This window comes from Oncorhynchus mykiss, chromosome 6, assembly GCF_057628025.1.
Source record: "Oncorhynchus mykiss isolate SJ-2025 chromosome 6, ASM5762802v1, whole genome shotgun sequence".
Classification (NCBI taxonomy): Eukaryota; Metazoa; Chordata; class Actinopteri; order Salmoniformes; family Salmonidae; genus Oncorhynchus; species Oncorhynchus mykiss.
Window position 1 is genome coordinate 63830561 of NC_143027.1, and position 14005 is coordinate 63844565.

General features: G+C 44.7%; 1 protein-coding gene across 1 annotated transcript in view; it reads right to left on the reverse strand.

The window, feature by feature from the left end:
- igdcc4 (immunoglobulin superfamily, DCC subclass, member 4) overlaps positions 1 to 13755 on the reverse strand; it is a 62839-nt gene extending 49084 nt beyond the window's left edge. Inside the window, exon 1 of the mRNA XM_036980687.2 lies at positions 13228 to 13755. Within this exon, the coding sequence (XP_036836582.2) occupies positions 13228 to 13372 (145 nt within the window). The 5' untranslated portion in view covers positions 13373 to 13755. The remainder of the gene's footprint in view (positions 1 to 13227) is intronic.
- Between the last annotated feature and the right edge of the window lie 250 nt (positions 13756 to 14005).

The window sequence follows — 14005 nt, forward strand, 5'->3', positions numbered from 1 at the left end:
ATGGTTGATGATATTACTAGATATTATCTAGCGTGTCCTGCGTTGCATATAATCCGACTGAGCATACAAGCATACAAGTATCTAAGTATCTGACTGAGCGGTGGTAGGCAGAAGCAGGCGCGTAAACATTCATTCAAACATCGCTTTCTTTGCGTTTTGCCAGCAGCTCTTTGTTGTGTTTCAAGCATTGCGCTGTTTATGACTTCAAGCCTATCAACTCCCGAGATGAGGCTGGTGTAACCGAAGTGAAATGGCTAGCTAGTTAGCGCGCGGTAATAGCGTTTCAAACGTCACTCGCTCTAAGCCTTCTAGTAGTTGTTCCTCTTGCTCTGCATGGGTAACGCTGCTTCGAGGGTGGCTGTTGTCGTTGTGTTGCTAGTTCGAGCCCAGGGAAGAGCGAGGAGAGGGACGGAAGCTATACTGTTACACTGGCAATGCTAAAGTGCCTATAAGAACATCCAATAGTCAAAGGTTAATGAAATACAAATGGTATAGAGGGAAATAGTCCATTAATTCCTATAATAACTACAACCTAAAACTTCTTACCTGGGAAAATGGAAGACTCATGTTAAAAGGAACCACCAGCTTTCATATGTTCTCATGTTCTGAGCAAGGAACTGAAACGTTAGCTTTCTTACATGGCACATATTTTACATGGCACATATTGCACTTTTACTTTCTTCTCCAACACTTTGTTTTTGAATTATTTAAACCAAATTGAACATGTTTCATTATTTACTTGAGGCTAAATTGATTTTATTGATGTATTATATTAAGTTAAAATAAGTGTTCATTCAGTATTGTTGTAATTATCATTATTACAAATAAATAAATACAAATCGTCCGATTAATAGGTATCGGCTTTTTTTGGTCCTCCAATAATCAGTATCGGCGTTGAAAAATCAGAATCGGTCGACCTCTAGTGTGTACGTGTGTGTGAATGTGTGTGTGTACCCACAGGAGCAGGGAACATTATGTGCACTGCGCCAGCCCTACAGAAAGGGTGGACAGAGACAGATGGGCTGATTGATAGCACAGTGCAAATACTGTCTGACGATCAGCAGGACGATGGAACATGCGTTTGCCCCTGTTTGTGTTTGTGTGTGTGTGTGTGTGTGTGTGTGTGTGTGTCAGAATAAAAATCAACCAACTTTATGTGCATGAAGACAAAGGGCTTACGCCTACCCACTCACTCACAGGAATATTACCTTATTATCCTTTTTTAAATATATATATTTGTTCTTAAACAATTTGTGGTCCAAGTGGCGTAACTACAGTAGTTGAAAACATTTACAGTGGGGCAAAAAAGTATTTAGTCAGCCACCAATTGTGCAAGTTCTCCCACTTAAAATGATGAGAGAGGCCTGTAATTTTCATCATAGGTACACTTCAGCTATGGCAGACAAAATGAGAAAATCCAGAAAATCACATTGTAGCATTTTTAATGAATTTATTTGCAAATTATGGTGGAAAATAAGTATTTGGTCAATAATAAAAGTTTATCTCAATATTTTGTTATATACCCTTTGTTGGCAATGACAGAGGTCAAACGTTTCTGTAAGTCTTCACAAGGTTTTCACACACTGTTGCTGGTATTTTGGCCCATTCCTCCATGCAGATCTCATCTAGAGCAGTGATGTTTTGGGGCTGTTGCTGGGCAACACGGACTTTCAACTCCCTCCAAAGATTTTCTATGGGGTTGAGATCTGGAGACTGGCTAGGCCACTCCAGGACCTTGAAATGCTTCTTACGAAGCCACTCCTTCATTGCCCAGGCGGTGTGTTTGGGATCATTGTCATGCTGAAAGACCCAGCCACGTTTCATCTTCAATGCCCTTGCTGATGGAAGGAGGTTTTCACTCAAAATCTCACGATACATGGCCCCATTCATTCTTTCCTTTACACGGATCAGTCGTCCTCGTCCCTTTGCAGAAAAACAGCCCCAAAGCATGATGTTTCCACCCCCATGCTTCACAGTAGGTATGGTGTTCTTTGGATGCAACTCAGCATTCTTTGTCCTCCAAAACACGACGAGTTGAGTTTTTACCAAAAAGTTATATTATGGTTTCATCTGACATTCTCCCAATCTTCTTCTGGATCATCCAAATGCTCTCTAGCAAACTTCAGACGGGCCTGGACATGTACTGGCTTAAGCAGGGGGACACGTCTGGCGCTGCAGGATTTGAGTCCCTGGCGGCGTAGTGTGTTACTGATGGTAGGCTTTGTTACTTTGGTCCCAGCTCTCTGCAGGTCATTCACTAGGTCCCCCCGTGTGGTTCTGGGATTTTTGCTCACCGTTCTTGTGATCATTTTGACCCCACGGGGTGAGATCTTGCATGGAGCCCCAGATCGAGGGAGATTATCAGTGGTCTTGTATGTCTTTCATTCCTAATAATTGCTCCCACAGTTGATTTCTTCAAACCAAGCTGCTTACCTATTGCAGATTCAGTCTTCCCAGCCTGGTGCAGGTCTACAATTTTGTTTCTGGTGTCCTTTGACAGCTCTTTGGTCTTGGCCATAGTGGAGTTTGGAGTGTGACTGTTTGAGGTTGTGGACAGGTGTCTTTTATACTGATAACAAGTTCAAACAGGTGCCATTAATACAGGTAACGAGTGGAGGACAGAGGAGCCTCTTAAAGAAGAAGTTACAGGTCTGTGAGAGCCAGAAATCTTGCTTGTTTGTAGGTGACCAAATACCAAATAGGAAAGTCCCAGGCAGCCATTAACCAAGGCGGGCAGGGAGGGACTCTCCAGTTTCACCACGCGCTAGGGAGCTCCGTGTACAATAACATTGACATGCCGCCAATTTTATACAGCCAAACATACCTCACAATTGTCTAAACATTTAACCTAATAGCTTTTATCTGCGTCACCTACAGCCTGCTGAAGTAGGGTCAAATGTCATCAGATTCTTCCTGGAGAAAAACGGAATCACTGTCTGGTGGAGGGGCGAAGAGGTAAAGCACATCAACATCTCTCTCTGAAGGGGAGGCAAGGGGCCTTCCCCTGTTAGCACACACTTTGGCTCTTGTTTTAGTCCTCATGTTCCCTCTAGGCCCGCATTATTAGCAAAATTATGATCATTCTACGCAATTAGGCAGGCCCACTTTACTAACGATGGACCAACCCGTCTGGCGTTTGCCAAAACTGCCCTATAGCCAGGCCATTTTTGGCATAAGACATGGAATATACTGCATATTGCCTTATATTTCCCAAAGTGTGGGTCATATTCATTCTGCTCCATCTATGTACCTTGTCTGTCTCTGGACCAAACTACAACAATGGAGAAGTTGGGAAACACTAAACAATACATTTTTGGTGGTGATTTTCAGTTTGATTCTCAAGAGTAATATCCACATGCTGTAATTTCATCCAGGACAGGCTGAGTAGAGTTTGAGTCACACACTGAGTGGAGAAAGGCACGCCACCCCAGCAGCAGCTGCAGTGTCAGGTGCTGGCCGTTCCAGCGGTTCAGCTACAGCATGATTCTCACAGTCACCCACATGAGTTTCACACCGCTCTCAAGTTGGCACAAACTGGATTTATACTCTTTATCATATTCGTACTGTTTATCATTTTGGCCAGGCGTACAGTAAAGTGACCAATCATAATGCAGTTCAGGAGAGGTAGGAGAGGCCCAGGGAGCTCGACTCTTTCCCACTCATGTTTATATTTATACTCGAAAGGACAGTCTGCAACATATTAACAATAGGAGGCAGACAGATATATAGATGGGGAGAGAGAGAGAGAGAGAGAGAGAGAGAGAGAGAGAGAGAGAGAGAGAGAGAGAAAGAAGAGAGGGGGAGAGAGAAACAACAGAGAAGAGAAACATGGCCTGAGCTAGCATTTGTTACCCTCCAGTGCTTCATGACTGCTGGTGTGCTCGCTCTATGTACAGTACTCATTCATACAAATCCCGGGCTGCTCCAATCACAGCCGTGTTCCTATAGGCTTTACAAAGGGCCTCAGAGCAGCATATGGCTAGGGGCCTCGGTGCGGCCACGGCTACATCAATGGGTCAACAACACCAGCAACAAAACTAACATGGGACGGACGGTAGGCTGCACGAGGGGAAGCCCTTCCAGGGCAACCACAAGGTCATATATTGTAGCTGCAGGGTTGGAGAGAGAGGGACTCGGACTATTCAAAACCCAGAACTACCCCCCTGACTTTTTATTATTGTGTCTGTGAGATTTGATTTGATCAATTCAACCAAGTGGTTTTGGAGGGAGACACTTGATAGTTTCACGAGGCAGAGATCAACAGCACTGATATAAACTGACTGGTTGTTTGTTATGAATCATGATGATACATTGGTCATATACTGGCTAGAATGTTCTGTTTTCTCTTTTTAAAATGGGTTAAATTGCTATTTTGTACCCTGTAGGCACCTGCAACTTATCACAGGTGAGAAAAACTACATAATAAACGAGACTCACTTGCCTCCAACCAAATGAATTTGAATTTTTAATAACTTAGTCCATTTTAAGTTTAGATTTTTTGGGGGTGTTCTGTGCAGTTGTAAACCAAACAAATATGTGTGAAGACCAAAGGTTTTTTCAATTTCAACTTATTTTCGAAGAAATAGTGAATGGTGCAACGGGGACAATATATTTGACCGCAACTGTACATACATACATCATGGTTGGATTTGTGTCACAGGCTATACCGTTTTGTTAGTGTATGTATGCCCATGTGTACTCTGTACAACCTCTTATGCCCAGTCCAATATAAACCCCTAGCTCCTGCTTCTACTGAACCCCTCCAGTCTCTTAAATTGGATGCCCCCTGAGAACGACTGCCCCCTCTTATTGAAGCAACCGAAGTTCAAGGCCAAACACGGTACTGCAGGCATTGTTAGCAGAAAATGGGATCCCTCATTATAGTGAATGGAAAAATGGTGATCTTTGTGGTCAATCTTCATGATAATACATTAAAATTACACTACAATCATGTTACCAATAATTGCTTCTAATTCACCAGATGTATGTCCTTAAAATTATTATTTTTCAAATCGCACCCAAAATAAGCTATAAGGATAATTGCTAATGGCAGCATACCGTACCCCGGTCGGCCTTCGACTTGACTTACTCAATAAGAGGGGGCAGCACTGAGCTAGCCTGCAATGTCGGTTCCTGAAGCAGCTCAAATTACGCATGTTATGTCTCCATGAGACGACATCTTAAGCGACTTCATTTGGCTTCAATGCGCTATTGAGTCTTCACGTAGGAATGAATGGTGTCACATGATCAATGGATTTGTCCATTCATATATACAGTCATTGATTGGATTAAGCAATATGGTGGAAAACCTCACCTAGCATAAAAGAGGGTTAATTAAGCAATAAGGTAAGAGGGGGTATGGTATATGGCCAACATACCACGGCTAAGGGCTGTTCTTAAGCACAACGCAACGTGGAGTGCCCGGATACAGCCCTTAGCCGTGGTATATTGGCCATATACCACAAACCCCCGAGGTGCCTTATCTCTATTATAAATTGGTTACCAACGTAATTAGAGCAGTAAAAAACATGTTTTGCCATACCCATGGTATATGGTCTGATATACCACAGCTGTCAGCCAATCAGCATTCAGGGCTCGATCTATACCATATTTTTTATACCCTTCTTATCTTTTCAGATACGCAAATAGTGTTTAGAGGTAGGGGCTAGGGATTGATTTGGGTCTGGGCCCTACTCTGCACCTTGTCTACTCAATCAGGGTTCTCGCCCCTCATGCAGCAGCCCCTCCCCTCCTCAGTCCCCCTCCCCACTGCAAGCCCCATGCTACTCCTCCTTGGTCATGTGACTGAGCGGACAGCAGTGCGGAATGGAAGGAATGTGATCGCATGACTGTTTACCCAACCAGCGCCGTGAGGAAGAGACCCTGCTCTTACACACACACACACACACACACACACACACACACACACACACACCCACACGCACACACAAATCACCATCTCTGCCTAAAGCACACACACACACACACACACTAGCAACAGAACAAAAACATGTAGCCTGTAGCTTGTGACTCGTTTACCACACATAGATACATCTTTCAACAACAAAATGGTTATCCCTTAGATAACACAGCTGACAAACCATAATGAGCCAGACATAATAAATAAGAACAATCTAAAACAAATATATTGATGAAGTTACCGTGTGGCATTATACAATACAAAAATGAATCCATCAAATCAACTACTTTTCTTCAAGATAGCACTATCGTTCTGTTAAAACTAGCCGACAGTAGGCAGTGGCCACACAGCAGCAGCACCTGAGTGTTTTAACATTCAGCCCTAGCTGTAGTGAAATACTCTGGGGATCATCTGACTGGACCCATCCCTGTGATAAACGTATCACACAGCATATTGATCCAGCACTATTGATCCTGGGCTGTTTATAGCCCGGGGGGGGGGGCATCAATACTCACAACGCTCTCTCTGAAGTCCCGTTGGCACTGATATATATTTCTAGAGAACATCAAAACTCCCCACAGCCAGTGGGAACTCCCCACAGCCAGTACTGGGAACTCCCCACAGCCAGTACTGGGAACTGGACATGAGCGGGTCATGCAGTGCAGCAGTTGTCCGTGACCATGTAAAAGGAGTAGGCCTATGTGTTTTGGTTGATTAAATAATCATTCCAAACCGATTGCAGAGATGAGGCAAATAAGTAGCTATACATCAACCAAAAACCAATAAGCCTTTTTTAGTGTGGAGTTGGCTTAAGTGTAAAGGTTGTTTTGAGAAACTTAGAGGAATCCTAGACGTCAGCCTACAGAGATTTAGGTGCAGTCTAATTGAACAGAATGAGCTCTGCACTTATCCCAGCTGGCAGCCATCAGAGCAGGGAATGAGGCTTTAGAGACCAGACATCTCCAACAGTGCAGGAGGATGGACGTCTTAAATTCACAGGTGGACGGATCTCAACATCATGACGTACGTTACACATACACATCAAACTTTCTGGTGCAGATCAAAAGTCTACCACAGAAAAGTTTAATTGGTGCACCGGTAATAACAACAACAAACATTCCACTCCATTATATACAATATTGTTACTAGGGAGCAATTACAGTGTTACTACACACACATGATAGTATGAAGTAGAGGTCGACCGATTAATCGGCATGGCCGATTAATTAGGGACGATTTCAAGTTTTCATAACAATCAGTAATCGGCCTTTTTGGACGCCCGATTATGGCCGATTACATATAAATCCATGAGGAAACTGTGTGGCAGGCTGAACACCTGTTACGCGAGTGCAGCGTCAAAAGGACCTTGTGGCTGCAAGGAGTCAAGGTAAGATGCTAGCTAGCATTATATTTATCTTATAAAAAACAATCAATCTTCACATAATCACTAGTTAACTACATGTGGTTGATGATATTACTAGGTTAACTAGATGGTCCTGTGTTGTATATAATCAATGCGGTGCCTGTTAATGTATCATCGAATCACAGCCTACTTCAACTTCGCCAAACGGGTGATGATTTAACAAAAGCGCATTTGCGAAAAAAGCACAGTCGTTGCACAAATGTACCTAACCATAAACATCAATGCCTTTCTTAAAATCAATACACAGAAGCATATTTAGTTAAAATAAATTCATGTTAACAGGCAATATTAACTATGAAAATTGTGTCACTTCTCTTGTGTTCAGTGCAAGCAGAGTCAGGGTATATGCAACAGTTTGGGCCGCAAGGCTTGTTGCGAACTGTGTGAAGACCATTTCTTCCTAACAAAGACCGTAATTAATTTTCCAGAATTTTACATAATTATGACATAACATTGAAGGTCGTGCAATGTAACACTAATATTTAGACTTAGGGATGCCACCAGTTAGATAAAATACGAAACGGTTCTGTATTTCACTGAAAGAATAATCTTCTTCTTTTTTCTCAAAATGATAGTTTCCGGATTTGACTATATTAATGGCCAAAGGCATCAATGCCTCTGCATCGTCAGCTTCCTGACTACTCGTCTAAGATTTGACAGTAATCTGGTTAAAGTCGAAGGGAAGCTCTCTGAACCACCAACTTGTGCAACCACAGAAACCCTGAACCTGAAGACGACCACCACAATAAAGAGCCCAGTAGTCACCAGAGGCCAGACATACAGTAAAAGTGAAAGTCTTCCTGTCTCATTCAAGCTACTTCCCTCTGAACAGTCCTTTATACCACCTCTGGGACTAGGATTGGTCCTCTGACACTACCAAACATGAACAGACACACCCGGCCAGCCATACAAACCAACATCTTCACTGGACAAAGATATGCAGCTCAAATTCAGCCTGGGGCCTCTTTAAATAATATGCACCCTAATTTAGCTGTGTATCTCCAGGGGGATCAAGATGCACTCACATACAAATAGAGTAGGCACTAGGCTTGGGCGGTATGCTGTTTATACCATATACTGGGGTATTTCAAAATACAGACGGTATGATTTTCAATACCGTTACGGGGGTTGCGTCCTATGCCACTGCTTTTAAGTTAAGTATAACCAGAAGAAATCTAAGATGTATCAAATAAATCATATCTGGCTCAGGGCTCCAGCTATGCATTTGGTTTTCTGACTTGCTAGCTAGGTGGCTAGATGTCAAGATCCAGCTTCTTGTTTACAGCAAAGACATTCAACCCCCTCCTGGATTAAGACCGCTGTTGCCCAAATTGTTTTGTGCGTCAAAAAATGTGCACCCCTTGTGTGCACATTCGGTAATACCGTATACCCCGGTATGGTAGAGAAACGGTATGACAATCTGGATACCTCACAATCCTAGTAGGCAAACATGTAGGCACAGTCAGACACACACAAAGACACATACTACACTCATCATGCTTATAAAACATGCCATTTCCACCCCACTGGGCTGTCAGAAACACAGCAATCACACCTCAAGGACCAAGGGATTGAGATATGGGCACAATAAATAAAATAAAACGGCTTGGATTACAAGCGGATTTTTACCAGACAAAGTTCAAATAATGCTAATGACTTTAGCCAAGCGCATAGTCATTGTTGCAACAAACGTAACATAACTACTCCATTTACAGAACAGCTCAAATAAATGCAATTATCTTTATTAAGCAGGACTTGTTCACAAGCATCCTCCAGGGGCTGAGGTAGGGTGCTGCAGACAGGGGCTGAGGTAGGGTGCTGCAGACAGGGGCTGAGGTAGGGTGCTGCAGACAGGGGCTGATGTAGGGTGCTGCAGACAGGGGCAGAGGTAGGGTGCTGCAGACAGGGGCTGAGGTAGGGTGCTGCAGACAGGGGCTGATGTAGGGTGCTGCAGACAAGGGCTGAGGTAGGGTGCTGCAGACAGGGGCTGAGGTAGGGTGCTGCAGACAGGGGCTGAGGTAGGGTGCTGCAGACAGGGGCTGAGGTAGGGTGCTGCAGACAGGGGCTGATGTAGGGTGCTGCAGACAGGGGCTGATGTAGGGTGCTGCAGACAGGGGCTGAGGTAGTGTGCTGCAGACAGGGGCTGAGGTAGGGTGCTGCAGACAGGGGCTGAGGTAGGGTGCTGCAGACAGGGGCTGATGTAGGGTGCTGCAGACAGGGCCTGATGTAGGGTGCTGCAGACAGGGGCTGATGTAGGGTGCTGCAGACAGGGGCTGAGGTAGGGTGCTGCAGACAGGGGCTGAGGTAGGGTGCTGCAGACAGGGGCTGACGTGGGGTGCTGCAGACAGGGGCTGAGGTAGGGTGCTGCAGACAGGGGCTGATGTAGGGTGCTGCAGACAGGGGCTGAGGTAGGGTGCTGCAGACAGGGGCTGAGGTAGGGTGCTGCAGACAGGGGCTGATGTAGGGTGCTGCAGACAGGGGCTGATGTAGGGTGCTGCAGACAGGGGCTGATGTAGGGTGCTGCAGACAGGGGTTGAGGTAGGGTGCTGCAGACAGGGGCTGACGTGGGGTGCTGCAGACAGGGGCTGACGTGGGGTGCTGCAGACTAGGACTGAGTCAGTGGCATGTAATAGGGATGGAGTTGGTGGATATAGGCCCTGTTCCAATTTAGATATCCTTCCTAACTCAACTCCTGGGAAAAAAACAGATCTATATATGATTGGATGGGTAACACCTACCAACCTACTACTTTCACCAAACACAACCAGTTAATTTGTTTTATTTTATTTAATTTCACCTTTATTTAACCAGGTAGGCAAGTTGAGAACAAGTTCTCATTTACAATTGCGACCTGGCCAAGATAAAGCAAAGCAGTTCGACACATACAACAACACAGAGTTACACATGAAGTAAAACAAACATACAGTCAATAACACAGTAGAAAAATAAGTCTATATACAATGTGAGCAAATGAGGTGAGATAAGGGAGGTAAAGGCAAAAAAGGCCATGGTGGCGAAGTAAATACAATATAGCAAGTAAAACACTGGAATGGTTGATTTGCAGTGGAAGAATGTGCAAATTAGAAATAATGGGGTGCAAAGGAGAAAAATAAATACAGTAGGGGAAGAGGTAGTTGTTTGGGCTAAATTATAGATGGGCTATGTACAGGTGCAGTAATCTGTGAGCTGCTCTGACAGTTGGTGCTTAAAGCTAGTGAGGGAGATAAGTGTTTCCAGTTTCAGAGATTTTTGTAGTTCGTTCCAGTCATTGGCAGCAGAGAACTGGAAGGAGAGGCGGCCAAAGTAAGAATTGGTTTTGGGGGTGACCAGAGAGCGCGTGCTACAGGTGGGTGCTGCTATGGTGACCAGCGAGCTGAGATAAGGGGGGACTTTACCTAGCAGGGTCTTGTAGATGACCTGGAGCCAGTGGGTTTGGCGACGAGTATGAAGCGAGGGCCAGCCAACGAGAGCGTACAGGTCGCAGTGGTGGGTAGTATATGGGGCTTTGGTGACAAAACGGATGGCACTGTGATATAATATCTGTGATTACATTGAGGAAGGTAGGAATGAAGGGGAGGGAGGCATTGAACAGGACCAATGATGAAGGACTAGGAGGGACAGAGGTCAGTCGAGCCTCAGACAGAGGTAGGAAGAGTGAGGAGGAGTCAAATTGAAGCAGGGGTCAGTGGGCTGATTAACACTGAGCATTAAATTGTTGACCATGGATGAGATAGGATGACTAGAGGGAGTCAGGATTAGAGAGTAAAGGAGAATAGGAGACAACGCTGGGAACCATAGAGAGGATGCCTCTTTTGAGTGAAGAAGTGATGAGGGTTCAGTGAAACCCCAGTAATTTGGTCGGTGTGCATGTGACACTCCTAGCGGGAGTACTGGGTTAGAGGGAGAGAGAGAGACAGAGAGCTTATCTAAACACACAGACACGCACTCTCACAGCATTCATTTGTTCCTGATGAGTTCAGAGGAGTTGACATATTTTCATTTGATCTTTCAAATGGAAAAAACAAGCTCTTTGTTTGTGGATCTGATACAGCGACATCCCATGCACCCAAACTCTCTCCAGTCAATTCATCCCTGCCCCACTATCACCCCCTACTCCCACCCAGCAACCTCCACTCGCCGGCTCCAGTTCCCACAACACCCTCCTAACCAACCCACCACCCTTAACATTCCTCTTTCTCTCTCCAAACATACCACTCTCACAAACACACACACACACACACACACACACACACACACACACACACACACACACACACACACACACACACACACACACACACACACACACACACACAGACAGACAGGAAAGCTCCCACCAGTCCAGTGAAGGCTCTACAATGCTCCACTGTGGGCTGTGGGAACACACCCCAGGGTGTATGAGGGCTGAGGGAGATGCTCACACACACTACTGTGGGCCTTGTGATGAGCACATGCCACTGTTGCCTGTTCCAAGCACACACACGAGCACACACACACACACACAACCCCTCAAGGTAATGTACTGTAGTTTGTATCTCCAGCTTAAACCTCATTGTGACAACATGATGGATAGAATGGGTAGAAAATGCATTATCATGGAACACAGTTTGTGTTCTCTAGCCTTGAAAATGCATTAGTCCAAATTACATGATCAACAACCTCTTTACCCATCCTATTGGTTTGTGAGACATACTTGAAGTCTCACTTGTACATATTCAGGTAGAACAGGGATGCTCCTCCATGCATCTTGATTAACAGGAAAGCATTGTCAGCCCTGATACCACTATTCTTCCACGTTTTTCAAAGCAATGATCCAATATGTTTGCCTTTCCTCTAACGTGAGCTACTTCAGATAGGCTAAAGCAGAACAAAATCCCATCGGCCCATTTCATGTTTCTACTCTCGTGCTCCTGCACTTTTCTTTGTCGACAATTCTGTGGCTGGTCTCTCTCGCTCAGCGCCTGGCTGCCTCGCTTCCTCGCCGCCTATCGGTGGCTCCATGGCTCTCAAATCACCGCTTCCCTTCTTCATCTGAAGGCCACCGCGATGCCTGAAAGGCAGCGACCAAGTGCATCCACTCCCAAGCCCCCAAAACACAAGGCACATGTTCGATATGACGATTCAAACATCACAAAATATAATAAGCCTTCATTTGTTTCGAGGCAAGAGCACAAACATAAATACAATTATGTGACAATTGATAAGAAACGTTTTCGTTTGTAAGGTATGAGAGCAGCTCATAAATAATTGTAATAACAGTGTTATTTAGGCATACACCTTACTAGAGGCAAACTCCTGTAGTAGCAATATGGGGTATTGCATTACATTTATAAATCGTGACATCTGAAAAACGATTTTGTCCCACCGGCAACGCTTTTGAATTGTGAGAAATTATATTTGTGCAGAAAACCCACAGGCCACATGTTTAACGCTCATTATTTAAACATCTTGAAACGCAACTCACATTCCTCAAACTCAACCCCACAGCACATGTCTTTAATGAACGCATGCCACCACTGTAACATTAAATACGTTATGGGCAGATAATGGTTACATAGTTGCATATGTGCAACTAACTTTGTAACCGGCAGTCCAGCATTTGGGTATAAAGAGAAACCCGACAGCGTGTGCTGGAAGACGAATGGGCTATTGAACAAAAGTAAGAACGTTATAGCCTTTGCTAGATATACCTACCATAGTCCTGTTACCTAGACTCAACAGTTAGATACAAACACTGCAACGAGTAAGGTGCAAAATGTGTTCACTAACCAATCTCTTCCTATCGCACCTGCATATGTTCTGAAAGATAACTATAATATAACACATTACTAACTTGAAAGGCATGCCCAAGTCAATAACATTTATATTAAGCTAAGCAACTTACCTTGAACGGATGGTCCACAGAAGCCCAACGAAAGTAGATAGAAAAACCAGATAGTCTCCACCGCCATGTAAAGCATTGATTTCCAGCAGAGGGGTAAAGCAGCGTGCGGGTCTCTACAGCCAGCTATACCGCGATCAGCATGCATATCATGGAATCCGCAATTAGATCCTCTCTGAAATAGACTATTAGTTGGCTATTAGTTAATGTATTTCCCTTCGGCATAGTACCCTGCTTTCACTCAGAACATGGTTGCATTTAGTGGGGAGAGAGCCGTCGTGTCTCTCGGCCTTTCATCGCCATGTTGTGAGCGAATGTAAGTGTGTGTTGGCTGCTCCACACACGCACACTCGTACACACACACACGTACGGATGTATGCACATATACACACACACTCCCCAAACACACTGGCAAGTCCCAATTTAGGTGTCTCCTGGAGTCACCTGAAACGCTGCCAATAATTTCACACACCCCCTATCTTTGTTGTTGAGCTCTATGCCTGTGAATAGACTGCTGTGTGCCGCAGCCGTGCCTATATAGCCGGCAAAAAACTAGAATCAATCTCGCTATATTGGGCTCCCGAATGACGTTTAAATAACTGCATTTAAGTACAAGAGACGTCACTACAGTCCCTGGTTCGAATCCAGGCTGTATCACATCCGGCCGTGATTGGGATCCCATAGGGCGGCGCACAGTTGGCCCAGCGTCGTCCGCGTTTGCCGGGGTAGGCCATCATTGTAAATACAAATTTGTTCTGCCTAGTTAAATAAAGGTTAAATA